Source organism: Macrosteles quadrilineatus, unplaced genomic scaffold (genome assembly GCF_028750875.1).
Source record: "Macrosteles quadrilineatus isolate MER2022 unplaced genomic scaffold, UCM_ALF_1.0 Scaffold_6__1_contigs__length_79288215, whole genome shotgun sequence".
Taxonomy (NCBI): domain Eukaryota; kingdom Metazoa; phylum Arthropoda; class Insecta; order Hemiptera; family Cicadellidae; genus Macrosteles; species Macrosteles quadrilineatus.
Genome location: NW_026542599.1, coordinates 13,639,537 through 13,655,493, shown reverse-complemented (window position 1 = coordinate 13,655,493; position 15,957 = coordinate 13,639,537). Strand labels below are relative to the sequence as shown.

Below are 15,957 nucleotides of genomic sequence, written 5' to 3'. Positions count from 1 at the left end.
AGCTAGCCCTATTTTGATATTTTTATGTGCCATGCTGCCACATAAAGTTATACACCTTTTTCTGTGGGTACACATACAATGTTACATTATATGCTTTTTTGTTGATTATAAAAAATCGAATAAATGAGTTTGCTAGCCCTAAAATAGTGTGCTAAAATAGTTTAAAATGTTAATGATAAATGATTTATTTAGCCATTCAGTATATACAATAATACAATAGGCATTGTCGAAAAACAGCCAAAATAAACAATACAGAAAGCTGCAATAAACTAAAGACTACAAAACCAGCAAAAACCATGCAGGTGCACAAGCAAACAAAATAAATAAATATAGTATACCCTACACCTTTCAGATTCCTATTCTAAAGTACAATAAATGGGCCATACTTCATTGCAACAAAAAATTCTTCTATTTTATACAAAGGGTTTGCCAATAGCCACTTCTTCAGAATAATTTTAAATTTGGAATTTGGAAGTGATTTCACTTGATCTGGTAGAGAGTTGAAGAGATTGATACCTGTAACAGGGAAGCATTGTTGGGTTTTACCATAGATAAAACATTTTACTTAGTCTATTATAACTTATGTGGATATTGTTACAGGATCTAGTGTTATACCGGTGTACATCTGAATTTCGAGCAAGTGTGTTTTGTTTACTGATTCTTTAATGGCCATGAGACACTGAAAAATATAAACGTTGCCCAGACAGCACACTTTCTCCTCAGGACATCCCACGGATATTGCGACAGGATATGCAAGATATCCCATAGTGGTCCTATGGTCAACTTGGGATATCACAGGATATCCACAGGAATGCGTAATGTCCCCGCCCGGGGATGTCCTACGGATAAGCTCACACGCATATCCGTGGGACATCCGAGGTCATCCCAGGGTAGTCCTCAGGACATTCTCAGGACATATGGGACTACTATGGGATGTCCCTGGGATAAAGTGTGGTCTGGGCCTGAACATAAAAAACACAAAATAATATAGATTTAGTATGAAAAGCTTAATTATAAGTTTAGTAAATTGAATAAATAGTTAATAAACACAAATTTTGAAGAAAAAAAACGAGAAAAAAGTTTTTGGCCCAGACGGGTTTCGAACCTGGTACCTTCGCCTTGTGAGCCTCTTACCTTACCTCCTGAGCTATCTGCGCTTGTTGACTATAGGTGTTTTCAAGTGGTTAAAGAGTAGCCGACAGCTGCAATGGTCGCAATACTTAAAATATTTTTGATACTACAGTATAGGCTATATATGATTCTGTTAATCTGTTTAGGCCTCAAGTAGTTGAATTGTTTTTCTGGTAGTTGGAGAGGATACTGGTATTTGAATATAGATTATTTAATCACCATTAGATTAGCACTGTAATAATTGATTGTTATATGATTAAAATTAGTTTTTTGTTGTTTTATTAATTTAAATTTAGAATTAAATTCACATTTCACACAACTATGATAGAACTCTAGTTTTCCTGAACTCAGTGGTAGTAATATGTCAGTAAAGTAAAGTCAACCCTTGCTAGCCATAGTATTAACAAGACATATTTTCAATCTGGGAAACCTTAAACTTTTAAAATAAATTATAAAACCTCAACACCTTAATGCGTGGGAATCTTATTTTTAGAAAAAAAAAACAGACCAAAATTATTTGTTAAATAATGAAGACGGCCCAATTATAAATTCGGAATTACTGAAAATAATTACATCAAGAACAACACTGTAACATATCCAAAATTCAAAAGATTAATTTTTCTAATATTATTTTTCATTTTTCCAATATCCTTTAAATCATCTGTTTTAACTTTGTTTAAAATTAATTTATTAAGTAAATATTTACTTTCTGTACTAGTGTAAACACAGCCTGAAGATGGAAACCAAGTTTCTGAAAGCACTAGTGAAAAAAACAAATTATTATATATTGGCCTTTTTGAACATTTAAATTTAGATATACTGTAAATTTCATCAGTGGTAGTATTTTTTTCTTCAGTTTGTTACCGGGACATTACGGGACATTACAGGATATCCAGTGGATTTTTTACATGTCCCAGGATGTCATGGGACATTCTGGGATGTCCTATGGCATTCGTACATATCCCGGGGCTTTACAGGATATCCTGAGGTTAACTTACAAATCCCGGGACATTACGGTATATTGTAGGATATCCTGTGGATTTCGTACTCGTCCCGGGATTTTGCGGGATATCCTGAGGATAGCGCACATATCCCGAGACATTCTCAGGACATATGGGACTACTATGGGATGTCCCTGGGATAAAGTGTGCTGTCTGGGTGATAACAGTCATGATCTGCAACTCACAAAACAAAGGTTTACAATGAGCTTGATACTCAGTCCTACAGATTACCCTGACTGCCTTCTTCTGTAGCAACAGAATCTTCTGAGTCTGGGGGGAGTGGCCCCAGGTGTTAACCCTGAGCTTAAGACAGCTTTATCTATAACGTGCTTTTTGGGTCCAAAAAGGAGGCAAATTTGCACTCAATATCAATTAAATATTTCAGATAAGAAAAAAGTTTAAACGTCTGCATGACTCATGGCCACCTCTAACTCCAGGCCGCGGCCTGTAGTTAAAGGTGGCCGTGTCCTGCTGCACATTTAAGTTATGGTGAAATAACATTGAGCGACCTTTTCTCAGACCGTGCAGAGGCTAACAAAATTTAGCCTTTGCATTTTCAATTCGATATTTTAACCGATACCATCCGATACTGTCATGTTCTATGTTTAATGAGGTATAACAATCGATAAAACCCCGAAATTCTATATTTTCTACCTTAATTACTTATTATCGGCCGTACTGAAAATTTTGCATCTCCGACAAGAGGTCTCTTTTCACTTTACACAGCACATTTCTTGTGTCATGATCATGAATTGATAACTAACTGTTGATTAAAAATGTAATGCTTGCTGCTTGAGGGGCTCCTCTCCTGCATAATTTTTTAGCATGGATTAAATGGGTGGATACCATTGAAATTTGATCGAAACTGTATTATTCCCATCTGATCGACACAGAGGTCAAACCTCCTAGGATTAAACATACTCCCTTGGATTATATTTTGGTAGCCGTTGCCTGAATCAGCCTTTTTGATTATAGTTTTTGTGTTTGTAGGTCTCTGGATATCTTAAGCATAGCGGTCTGTGTGCATGACTTTCAGTATTTTTGTGTAAATCAACTTTATTTATTAACTAAAGGTAAATATCTTGTAAAATATTTATTGTATCTAACATTTTAAAATTATTTATTGAAGTTTATGTATTGTCATCTTTTATTTTAAATGATTAATAGCAGTATTTAGCCAAAACCAATAACTTAGGTTAGGTTTAGAAGTTTCCTTAGTGTAAAGAATTTTATAATTCCAGCCTCTTTCTGTCCAAATATTATACTGTTATTGTTCTATCCATCCAAGTTAGAGGTACTATTATTGTTTTTATTTTACCAAAATAAACATGACCATCTACACAATTGAAAATTAAGGTTTAAGTTTAACTTAAACTTGGGCCTATCTTAAGCAGAGAAGGTATGAACATAGGCCTAATTAGCTTTCAAAATTGAAATTGCACTTAAAATATTAAAATGAACAACTAGGCTAACACCGTTGTGTTGGTCCATGAAAACTGATTCAGAAAATCAGACGTGATTTCACTTGGCCTTTAAAGAATGGTTAAGATGGCTTATGCTACTGTCTTAGGCTTAAGCTTACTTAAGTTAATGCCCTTTAAAAATGTGGTCGGGTGTAAATAAGTAGGCCTTATCAACATCAGTTATGGAATATGGTCCTTAGGTAGGTCTATGGAATAAACTAGGCCTACTTAGTCATATTTGATCAAAATCACCCATGAAAGTAAAACGTCAAGGTACGCCTAATGCCAGGCCTAGGTTTTATAATTTTATTTTATAGGCTATCTAATAAATTTAGGCCTATTCACGACATTTTAATAATTTTTTTGGAAGGGATAGTATTAAGTTACCTTGATAGTCCTTTCACTTTGGTTCTCTTCACCTTAGTTGTAGAGACTTGGGAATTGTCTTATTATTATTTATTTTTTTTTATGTGTCATTGTAGTGACGCCCAGTAATGAACATCTGAATCCAGGATCAATTTGAAGTTGAACCAGAGACCTCAGGCTGGTTCATTTACATTTCCAATGAAATATGCTATCAAGCTCTAGTACCGGTAGTTACTGTGTAAAATTATAATCTTCAATCATGTGTTTTGTTTTCAGATGTTTCTGACACGCTCAGAGTACGACCGTGGAGTCAACACTTTTTCGCCTGAAGGAAGGTTATTTCAGGTAAGGCAGTACCGGTAATGATGAATGGTATATTTTTAAGTTGGCCCCTTGATGGTGGATGTAACTTTTTAAAAGAACCTGTTTGTTTTGAGTCCCCTCTTAATTATCAGACCTTTATTGCATAGGCCAATATTTTATACTAATTTTGCTAAAAGCACATTTTTGACATTCCCTGTAGCAGCAAACCTAGGTACTCCTTAAACCTAATAATATCATTCAAATAAATTTAACTGAAAATCAAATCTGGCAAATGGAAATTTGATTAGTCAGCAGGTTTGCTCCGGCAGGGGTTTTTTTTCTCAGGATCGATCCGGCTACCTTTTGATTGTTAGGCGAGTACCTACTATAATCATTCAGCTATCTAAGTTTATGCTACTGTTATTGTTATGCTGGACTATGGCCCCTTTTCCCTTACGTTACCTTAAACCTTTTAGTTCAATCTCACGAGGCCCTAGACCTATATTCAGGCAGTTCCTTCCATTTCCATTGCAGAAGACACTGTCTTTAACAGATAGGCCTACTTATTTCAATAAAAAACTTAATGAAAAAACTCTGCAAATAATCACATCAAACATGTATTCAAATGCAAGTTTTAAGTAATGTTTTTTGTGCATGAATAATCTGGTAAAACTTCAATCACAGCAGATCCTTCTAAAAGCCAATTTTCTAATCCCTAGGTTGAATATGCTATTGAAGCTATAAAATTGGGGTCAACAGCTCTTGGCATTTGTACTTCAGAAGGAGTTGTTCTAGCCGTGGAGAAGAGAATAACATCGCCACTCTTAGAACTAACTACGATAGAAAAAATTGTTGAAGTCGACAAGCATATTGGTAAGATCGTATCTCTCTTTAGTAATTTTGCGAGAATCCCTTTAGCCTATAGAAATCCATAAGTAGGCCTACAGTAGAACGTCTATAATCCGGATTGATTGCGACCTAACCCCATCCGGTTTATAAAATAGTCTGGATTATTGAAATTACCTTAAAAAAGGGCCAGCACACTCTATTTGAGTAAACAAACTTACTAAAATTGACAAATTGTATACCGGTACAGGTATAAAAGAGAAAAAAGAATCAAAATGTTGGTTCTTTTTTTGGTTCAAGCACTGTTTTGTAATTAATTTAGCAACATGTGTACCTACAGTGTATAGTAAAAACATCAGAGGACTTAACACTACCCCAGGGTTGGATTGCATAGCCTACTCGGCCACATATAATTCTTTGATTCACTCTCTTAAAAAATAGCTTTTCTACTTTTAACTTTTACATGCTCTAGATTTGTAGTATTTGTAGCATCCAACTTCCTTAAAAATGTAGTTGATTGTAAAAGAATCTGGATTTTCAATGTATTACCAAACCGTCTGAAAAAATAGTCAAACCCTGTTTTTATATACCTAGGGTGTTTCCAAATTGCCTAGACACATTTTGTGGACCTGTTCCTTGGACAGTTTATTAAAAGAAGCAAACATAGGAAAGCCAGAAGGGAAACCACCATTAGGAATGTATGGTGGGATAGTGTCTCCAAGGACACCAGAGAAGTGGGGGTAGCAGAGGAAGAGGCAGAAGATAGAGAGAGATGGAGAGCAGTTGTTGGTGCGGCCAAATCCCGCCTTGGGAGCGAGTGAATGTGAGTGTTCCTTGGACTAAGAGAAACATAATATGCTATTAGCATGGGTCTAAAATGTCTAGATTTCTGTCTGTCGGTCTGTTTGCGATTTTAGTTTCGCTCCAATAGCCTATCTAAAGCCATTTCAATTTGGCGGCCATTTCAAATCTTTAATGCCAAATTTCATGAAAACTGTAAATATTAAGAAATCTTTTTTGATCATCAAAAAGAGAGAATTAAAACCCAAATCAAATGTGACGTTGTTTATTTGTCATCCGATTTAAACAAACAAGGTCTCATTTGATTTGGATTTAGCCTACCTTTATATTTGTCTTTTTGATGATAAAAACAATTGAATATTCAATCGGTTTTCATAAAATTTGGCATAAAAGATTTTAATGGCCGCCATATGATATTGGAACAAAATTTTGTAGGCTCTATTTAACTTCTAAACTACACCTTTAGTACCAATTTTTAAATTTCTATCTTGAAAAATGAACAAGTTTTAAAATTTTTTTTGTAATCACAAACAGACCGACAGATAGAAATCTAGGCATTTTAGACCTAGATACTTATGGCATTTTATGTTTGTCTGAGCCCAAGGAACAAATGTCCCGACAATTTCGAAAACCAACAATCTGGGCTCATTGGTATCATTTGCTGACTTAACTATCCAGTTAGTAGCACCTTGATGCTATCTATGTGTCCTGCCCTTATCTAAATGTTTGTGTCCAGCTTGTGCAGTTAGTGGCCTTATCGCTGACTCCAGGACACTTGTGGACAGAGCCAGAGTCGAGTGCCAGAACCACTGGTTCGTCTACGATGAGAGGATGGGTGTGGAGTCGGTGGCACAGGCCGTTTCCAACCTGGCCATACAGTTTGGTGATTCAGACGAAGACGGTGCTGCCATGGTGAGCAATGGTCTCTTTTAACTAATTTTTCTAAGTAGGTAAAGTAACTCTTATTGTATTCTTCATGGTAATATCTAGGTCTCAAATCGGTGATAAGGACAGTAGACCAATACTGTCAAATTTATGTATTGTTAGACGTACTATGTCATCTCTAATATCTACTATGTGCCATATATATATTTTTAAAGTTATGTCCTTTTTTGACTTATCATATAGCCTATGTATTTTTTGTATGTTTATTTTTAACTAAAACAAAAGCGTGGGTTAGTAGTGCGACTGTTTTGTTGCGAAATGCGGTGATAGGCTACACTTGTGAGTCGTTATCAATGGGTTGAAAACATATACAGGGTGGCTGGTCATCAGTGTTACAAAATTTTTTTGGCGTAAGTACAAGGTAAATGCAGTGTAATGATGCATATAAAAGGTCCCAAGTCCAAAAATTAGCTTCCCAAAGAATTATTTTATGTTTTTCAAAAATAACTATGTTTTCAAACTTAATACAGCTGTTTCTCAATTACCGGTAAATGGATTTGAGTAGACAATGTCATTTTCGTGTTCTACATTAAATTTTGAATAAGAATAATATAAAATGACGGAGGATCAGTTGTAAAAACCCCATTGTAAATAGATTCAAAGATAAAAATTAAGATGTTTCATAAAAATTTAAACAACATTGGTCTATTGTATTTGTTCACACCCTGTATACAAGAAAGTGGCCGATTATGTTAAAAACTGCGCCATTTTATAAGCTTTCTAACCATATGCTACACTATTGAGGTTAAGATATTCTGTTGTTTGTTTTAGTGGTTTGAATACCAGAAAACAGGGTGTCTTTAACATTTAAAACATAGAAAGCCGGCATGTATTAAGCAAAAGTTGTATTTTTGTTTGAGCTTGAACAGTAAAAACAGTAAAAAAGTTTCCTGTTTTCTGGTATTCAAACCACTAAAACAAACAACAGAATATCTAAACCTCAATAGTGTAGCATATGGTTAGAAAGCTTATAAAATGGCGCAGTTTTTAACATAATCGGCCACTTTCTTGTATACAGGGTGTGAACAAATACAATAGACCAATGTTTTTTAAAATTTTATGAAACATCTTAATTTTTATCTTTGAATCTATTTACAATGGGGTTTTTACAACTGATCCTCCGTCATTTTATATTATTCTTATTCAAAATTTAATGTAGAACACGAAAATGACATTGTCTACTCAAATCCATTTACCGGTAATTGAGAAATAGCTGTATTAAGTTTGAAAACAAAGTTATTTTTGAAAAACATAAAATAATTCTTTGGGAAGCTAATTTTTGGTCTTGGAACCTTTTATATGCATCATTACACTGCATTTACTTTGTACTTACGCCAAAAAAATTTTGTAACACTGATGACCAGCCACCCTGTATATTAATGAATTCTTGATTTTTTTGGATTGAAAGACTTTCAAACTTATTGCTGTGTTATGTACACTATTATCAAACCTGTCATTTCAGAGTCGGCCGTTTGGTGTGGCTATGCTGTTTGCTGGTATAGACGAGAAAGGACCTCAGCTGTTTCACATGGATCCCTCCGGTACGTTTGTTCAGTTTGACGCCAAAGCCATCGGCTCAGGCAGTGAGGGCGCCCAACAGAGTCTACAAGAGGTCTACCACAAGGTAACACGAAAATGTCATTATCCCCGGAAACATTTGTTTATTTGTTCCTCAAGTCAATGAAAATACCCCACGCAGCAAACTTGCAGACTAAGCGAATTTCCATTTGCCTGATTATATTTTTATTAAAATATCTCCTTATGTCAGATTTACTACCTGATTGATAAACATTAGATTAACGAGTTCTTAGGTTTGCTACTGCAAGGTAATAAAGATAATAGATTGTTTTTTAACAGAAATTTGAAATGTCTAAATGAAAGAAATGAACTTTAAATATTGATCAAAATATGTTCAAAAAACAAGCAAACAACATCAGTTTAGTAGCTTATTTTGCATAAGAGTAATAGGCTATAAGGATTTTAAAGTTACAGTTTTTTGGAATTTTCTCTTTAACCATGAATTGCATGACATCGCTTCAATGAACTTGATCTTAAGGTTTTTTTTTAAAGCTCTATAAAATGGTTTGGATCTGTGAAACTTTATGATTTTAAGGGTAATCTCGTAATCTCTTAAGAGTAAACTCGTTGGAAAACTCAATTTTTATTCCATAAATCCCTGATGGTCCAATAGTTTATGGGAAATCTGTCAATAAGGATGTTTTAATTTGTTCTCATTGCTGTGCGGTGAGGTAGGCCTATCAAATATCAATAATTGAGATGGGGACGTCACCTAGGTGTTAACCCAAATAACCTAGGTATGGTAGACTGGGGGATTCACAATCTTATAAAAATTGAAAGCTGTTTATGAACCAATATTTATAATTCAAGTATTGTTAGATTAGTAGTAAAATGAACACACTATTAAGGGTTCTTACTGAAATAACTGATATTAAGATAGGCATACACAATTTCAAACTATCACCATTATAAATTGGTACAACTAGAAATGTGATCCTTTGTGTGGAAATTTGTGTTATCTATCCTTTTTTTGGTAAATGAAGAATAATTTTCAATTGGGATTTATCTTGTATGTCCCAGTCTTGGTTTTTGCTTGTGGAAATACTTTTTTTAGGCATAGTCTAAATTTAAATTACAAGTTTTGTTTATCATTTTGCAGTCCATGACTCTGAAGGAGGCGATCAACTCGGTGCTGACTATTCTCAAACAAGTGATGGAGGAGAAACTCAACTCAACCAATGTAGAAGTTGTGACCGTTACGCCCGACAAATTGTTCCACATGTTTACGAAGGAGGAAGTTGAACAGGTCAGAATCGTAGTAAACTTGTAAACTACTTGCTGGTTGTTTCTTTAGCCCTACAGTAGAACTAGGGATAGACGGGTCTAGAATTTTTGAGATAAGTATAGAATTTTTGAGAAACTTGCGAGGTTAAAAAACTCTCGTTTGTTTGAGTGGGATTAACTTTGCTCCAAGATTTTTGAAACGAGATTAAAAAAAAAAAAAAACGCTACAGAAAGTCTATTCTAACCTGCAATACAGCGTTGTTGGGTTTCCTTTGCGAAGGCGTTCTTATGTAATTTATTCTTTGGGCATGTAAATATTTGCTTAAAGTATAGTTTTTATTTAGGTTGAAGCACAAACTATGTGGATAAACCAGAATTGCGGATAAATGAATACCAGATAAAAGAGGTTTTAATGCTGTACTACAATTCTTTTATCTCTTAAATAGACTGTTTTAGTTGAGAAAGTTAGTTGTGTTGTAGGGTACCTACTTTTTCTTTTACATTAAAGATGTCTTATTTCCATTTTATTTTTTTCTTATTTAATATTTTCATAACTATTTAAGTACCTGTAACACTTTGTTATTTTGTTCACTCATTTTGTATCGACCTAATTAGTTATTGCACTTAAGCTGTTGCTTTAACAGTACATTATTGTTGTTTATTAACCATTTTAAAACTGTGCAAACAAATAATACTCGATAGTAATGTGATCTATAATCTCGTCTCGACTTATGATGAGAAAATAGAATCTTGTCTCGAACTTAAAATTCAGTCTTGTCCATCCCTAAGTTGAACCCCGTTCCGTACTACTGTACAGTAGAACTCCGTTCTGGACTAGCCTACATTATAAACCAGTTCCGTAATACAGTAGAATCCCTAATATAAGACCAATTCTAATAATTAAGCCAATATCAGAATGTTTTTCTCACAGCTTACAGATGCCTAGTAAAAGCCTAGTAAAGCCCTTAAAAGCCCTAGTCTTTGTGACTTGAGCGTTCTCAAGATTTATCTTTGCTTACATTTTAACATATAACTATAATAGATTTCTGACAATCCACTAGTGGATAAACCACGTTGAAGATTATTCAACGTTGCAAAAGAATCAAAATAAAAAATATATTATATTTGATAGTCTATATGTACTTCATACAACACCATCTAAGATGTTAAGTGTGAGGAGGCCGATCATCTCTCGGACGGACTCTAGAGTTTCCGTTGTTAACTGCACCGTCTTATAAGTCACCGATTAAATTTCAAGCCTTTTACTTCCCTTTAGTAAAATTAGTAACTGCATGACATATAGGGCTAGTCTTTTTCAATTTTATATGTACAGAAATAATTGCTTAAATATCCTCTTAAGTTATTTGATTTTGTTTGCAGGCTCTAGAATCTGTCGCACCTCTCATCAAAGATGAACCTGGCGCTAGTGGTGTTGTGACTTCACAGGCTAAACTTTAAAGTGCTGTTTTAAGATTTGTTTACTATCTTTTCTATTTATAAGGCTTAAAAAATTAAATGAATATTCGTACAGCTACGTGCTTTTAATAACCTTGTAATTTCTCAAGTTTTTATTGACGTTAAGATGGCCTTGCCTTGTGCTCCGAGTTTTGCTTTATTATTCTCAATGAAGACATCATGAAGCAAACTATATACTAGGGTTGCTTTCAGAGAGGTGAAAGCCAGTTGAGCGGAACAAACGTGATTTGATATTTGTAAAGTAACTAAATGTAAAAAAAATCAATAGATGCTGGTTTTATTGATTAAAATTATAATAATTCAGATTTGTTTTTACTACATCTTGTTATTCAGATACCTCTTCCAAAAGTGCATTATGGTAGTTTTGGCCAGGAAAATATTATCAGTTTATTTGGTGCAACACAAATAAACAACTCGATCACCTACCTATAACCTACACTTTACCTCCCTAATCTTACCTTATTTCAAAACATTTATGAAGTCACGAATACTCATAAACCCCGACCTACCTTCCCCACATGCCTAAATTAGATAAGTGTAATAACTTACTGCACCGTCGATGTAATTCAACATAATATAACCTGTGATGTATTATCGGATTAAATATCGATTTCGATTCGGTTCAAAATATCGCTTATTAAATCCTGATTTCTAACATTGGCTGTTTCTAATCAGCTGGCAGCACAAATAGGTTCCCAAGAAAGTAGTCACTGGTCCGTATCCCTCCGCTCCTTGCATTGAGAAAGTAGTTCCGTATATTTTCTCGATTTTCAGTGAATTCCGTGCCTTAAAAAAATGTTTTAACGGCATTTTCTTGTTTATTGAAATCATAGGAATGGTTTAAAAACGTCTAAAAGAAAAGTCTATAAAGTTCAGAAATACCTTATGGTTCTCTTGTTTACATTTTTCTTGTAAACAAAAAACTGTCATATGGCTACTTTAGTCCCATAAGCCTAATGTTAAAATTTGGAAATTTTGAGTTCGTTTTAAATTGCATTAGCATTATCTAATTGAAATTTGTTTGTTTATTAACCATCTCACTATTAGTCTAAATAATCTTGTTAAGTTTAGCTGAAATGTGTTCTGCCGTTATTGAGTGATGTTGCTTTATTTGTTGCATTGAAGTGGATCCCAAAGAGCTACGCTCGCTTCGCTCGCTCCGCTCAATAACAACTAAAAGACAACTGTAACTGTTTGTCAGTTTTTGTCTGTACATTTTTAAGAGATGAACAATTTTCTGTAATGTGTTTTCAAATTAAAATTAATTTTATTAATGTTTTGGTGTTTATTTTATTTTCAGCATCAGTAGGTAGTAAGGGAATACTTGTGATGGTATATTTTGCACCTAGAGCAAAACTTTTTTGTTGCTTATATTTGAAATTTGTATTTTTTTAATTTTTTGTAAACGATAAGGGAAGTCCTTGGTATTGTTACCATATAATATAATTATTTGATAAAAAAAATCCCATATTTAACCAGAATTTATTCAGCTCAGGATCAAACCATCAACCTATGGTTCTATTTTAAAGTGTGAGTACTTTTACCGCTTGGATTTTTGATTAAGACAACACACAAGCTTGATTGTATTTTTTAAGGTTGAAAACGCAAAGATGGAAGGTTCCAAAAGCCATTCTCAAGGCACAAACTTTTACCATAGCCTACTACTTGTGGTTGTAACTAACCACCTGTAATTATTTGTGTTTTATTTTAAAACATATGTTTTGTTGTTATTTACTTTTGTTCTTAACTTTTCTTTCTTCTGATGTTGTAATTTTTATCCCTGCAATAAACCTTCTAAAATGTACATTATATACTGTTCTTTTTAATCACTGTATGACACCAATAACCACACTGGTTACCAACGAGATTCTTGAAGTAACATTGAAGCGAATTCTTCAAGACAAGTCAACATCTTTCATCAAACCTCAACAATGTCAGTCAAAACAAAACCCAGGTTAGTTAGATAAACAAAACCCTACAAAATGTCAGACACTGAAGAAAATGTCACTGATCACAATATATCGAGCAATTAAAATCTTCTTTTGAAGTTAAGACAAGTTGACACACAGTTCTTTGTTTAAAATATCACTCAAGAACAAATTAAACAATCACATTCATGGAAACCTTTACCGATGTTGCCGAATTACTTTCTGACTTATTTTCTTAGAGAAACCACTTAGTCAAACACCTTATGAAGACCTTTGTAATCACATGATCTCTGAATTCAAAGAATCAAGAGAGCAGACAATTCAACAAACTGATTGACTAACTAAATTGGTTCAGTTTCTTAAGGAAATATTTACTCTTGCAGGTACTCTAGTTCAAGATGATTTCCTAAAAATATTATTTTTTAAACGTCTTCCCCTTAAATCAGTTCAATATTAGCATCTAGCTCCAATTCTCTAGACAATCAAGCATAATTCAAACTACAGTTTATAGTGGAATCCGAACCACATTTTTGCCTTGTAATTTACGAATTGGTCTAATTATCAGGATAGTACTGCAGATTGTCGTAGTACCCACTAGTGCAGACACTAATCCACACCAACTTAACCAATAAACAAAACATCCATGTCTCAACAATTTCATAAATAGCGTTAATAGTGTTCACCAAGTAAGAACTATTGCTGTTAATCTGCCTTTAAAAACTAGTTGTATAATGCATAGGCGTAACTAGGATGACCCTAAGTGGGAGGGGGGGGGGGGGCTTACCTCGGGTCTTGGGGTAAAAATTAGACCTGTAAATTTGCGTTTTTAGCTATTTAGAGATATATAAAAGAGATTTCTTAATTGTAGGCATGAAATTAATTGTAGAAAAATCTTGTAAGGGGGTCAAACCTCTAGGCCCCCCCTAGGTTTCGCCACTGGAATTATATGTGGCTGTATGGTTTAGAGTTATGTGCATTTACTATGCAAATTGGCAGAGAGAGAAGTAAAAAAAAAAACTGAAAAATCTTAATTTACAGAATGATACAATTATTTCTACCAATGCTCAAAAGACAAAAAGGTTCAGTAATGTGTATTTGGTAACCTTTTTAACTAATGCTGATGGGGGTATAAAGATGGAAGACTCCAGGAAAATATCATACAATTTTCAATTAGCTTAATATCTGTTCATAATAATATTTTCTGTTTGTATAGTTAGTTAATGATAATTTAACATTGACAGTTGACACACAACTTACTAGACTGAATAGTAATAGCTATAAACACAAGGAATATCAATATTCAAATCAGATAATTTCTAATTCATGCATATTTACCAACAGTAATTTTATTTGGTAGATAGAGTGTAGTGGGTTTTGGTTTATAACTTCCTTTAACTAATAGCTACTGTTCATCAAACTTATTGCTTAATCATTTGAATTCGGAATCTGATTGATTCTGATTTATTTTCCGAAGGATGTTAATAAAGACTAGGTATTCTACTTGTTTGACCTTGAACTGGTGTTGGTGTACATCTCATTGGAGAAAAGATTAAAATTCAACCAATGAATACAATTTTAATTTGTTAATTCCAGAAAGTTTTTCCCCCGTTTACTATTATGTAGCCAAAAATAATTAAGATTCAAACAATTAATGGAGATATATATATTTTACGAAACTCTGTCATGTTATCTATTGCATTTAATTTTATGAGTTTGAGTTAAATTACCTACTAAAAGTGCTGATTGTATAAAAAAATGTTAAGACCACTTTTATTTAGGATTTGAAGTTTCCTATTAAACGACACCTACTTCAGGAATGTCAAATAAAAAGTATACCTGAAATATCACGATTTGTAGCTTGTTGTAAAATGAGTTAAATTATGATTTAAAACAACACACAGGTCTTCTGTAATTCAACACATTACATTAGGTTATTTTAATTCGCGAGATTGTGTTTATGTGCCATTAACCACACCCACAGTAGTAAAAGTACTGACTATATTGGGTAGGACTACTATAGTCAGTGATAATGGATATAAATAAATATTATAATATTAATAACTAGCAGTGGTAGCAGCAATGAATACAAAAACTATATTATATTATATTATAACTATATTATTAAGTATAAAACGCTTATTGCAGTTACTCAAGCCAAGCCATGCTTTGCGTTTGCAATGGGGAAGAACGACACGGTTTGGTAAAATTTGGTTCCTAAATTTACGGTATCCGTCATCCATCCAGTAGGTCATGGTCATACCAAAACCAAACGTGATTGAACTTCAAACAAACAAACATACAAACACGCAAACTTTCACATTTATAATATTAGTATGATCTCAGAGTTTTGTTTTATTACTCTGAGGTATGATAGATAAATAATATTGCACAAACGAGAGCTAGTATTTCGAATTCCGATTCCGCACACAACGTACTGCTTTTGTATAGCTTCCTTTCTCTGCTACCTATCGGATCCTTGTAGAACTAACTCACGTCGGTAATGTAGATTACAAAGTAGGTTTTCCCAGAAAAACGGTACAAAATTGGTGACTAAATAATAAAAGTTTACAGTTTATAACTACAACATGTGTAAAAAGTACTATGATTAAAGATTATTAAAAATTAACATAGTTGTCATCTCATAGATCAGGTAAAAAAAACTTGATACTCGCTAGAAACATGTTGAATCCACAAAGCATATAAAGGGTGGATAATTATGTAATATATATGGGTGGACCGATGCTTCTAAGTGTTACTAGTCGGTAGTATCAATACTATCGGCCTGATGTTACCGGCCTACCGGTAAGTCAGTTTAGTACCCCTCTAAACTACCAACAGTCTCTGTCTCACGGAGAATGTTGGACTTGGTGTAGCCAAGCTCATCAAGTTAGAGAT

The 15,957-nt window shown here is 33.7% G+C and overlaps 1 protein-coding gene across 1 annotated transcript; it reads left to right on the top strand.

Annotated features, from left to right (window-relative positions):
• The first annotated feature begins 3,115 nt into the window (after positions 1–3,115).
• On the top strand, positions 3,116–11,188 carry LOC128996604 (proteasome subunit alpha type-5-like). Its single transcript, XM_054422003.1, has 7 exons — positions 3,116–3,205; positions 4,238–4,306; positions 4,984–5,137; positions 6,648–6,823; positions 8,319–8,480; positions 9,534–9,680; positions 11,039–11,188. The coding sequence occupies exons 2-7, from the start codon at positions 4,238–4,240 to the stop codon at positions 11,114–11,116; spliced, it is 786 nt and encodes a 261-aa protein (XP_054277978.1). The 5' UTR covers positions 3,116–3,205; the 3' UTR covers positions 11,117–11,188.
• The last annotated feature ends 4,769 nt before the right edge of the window (positions 11,189–15,957 follow it).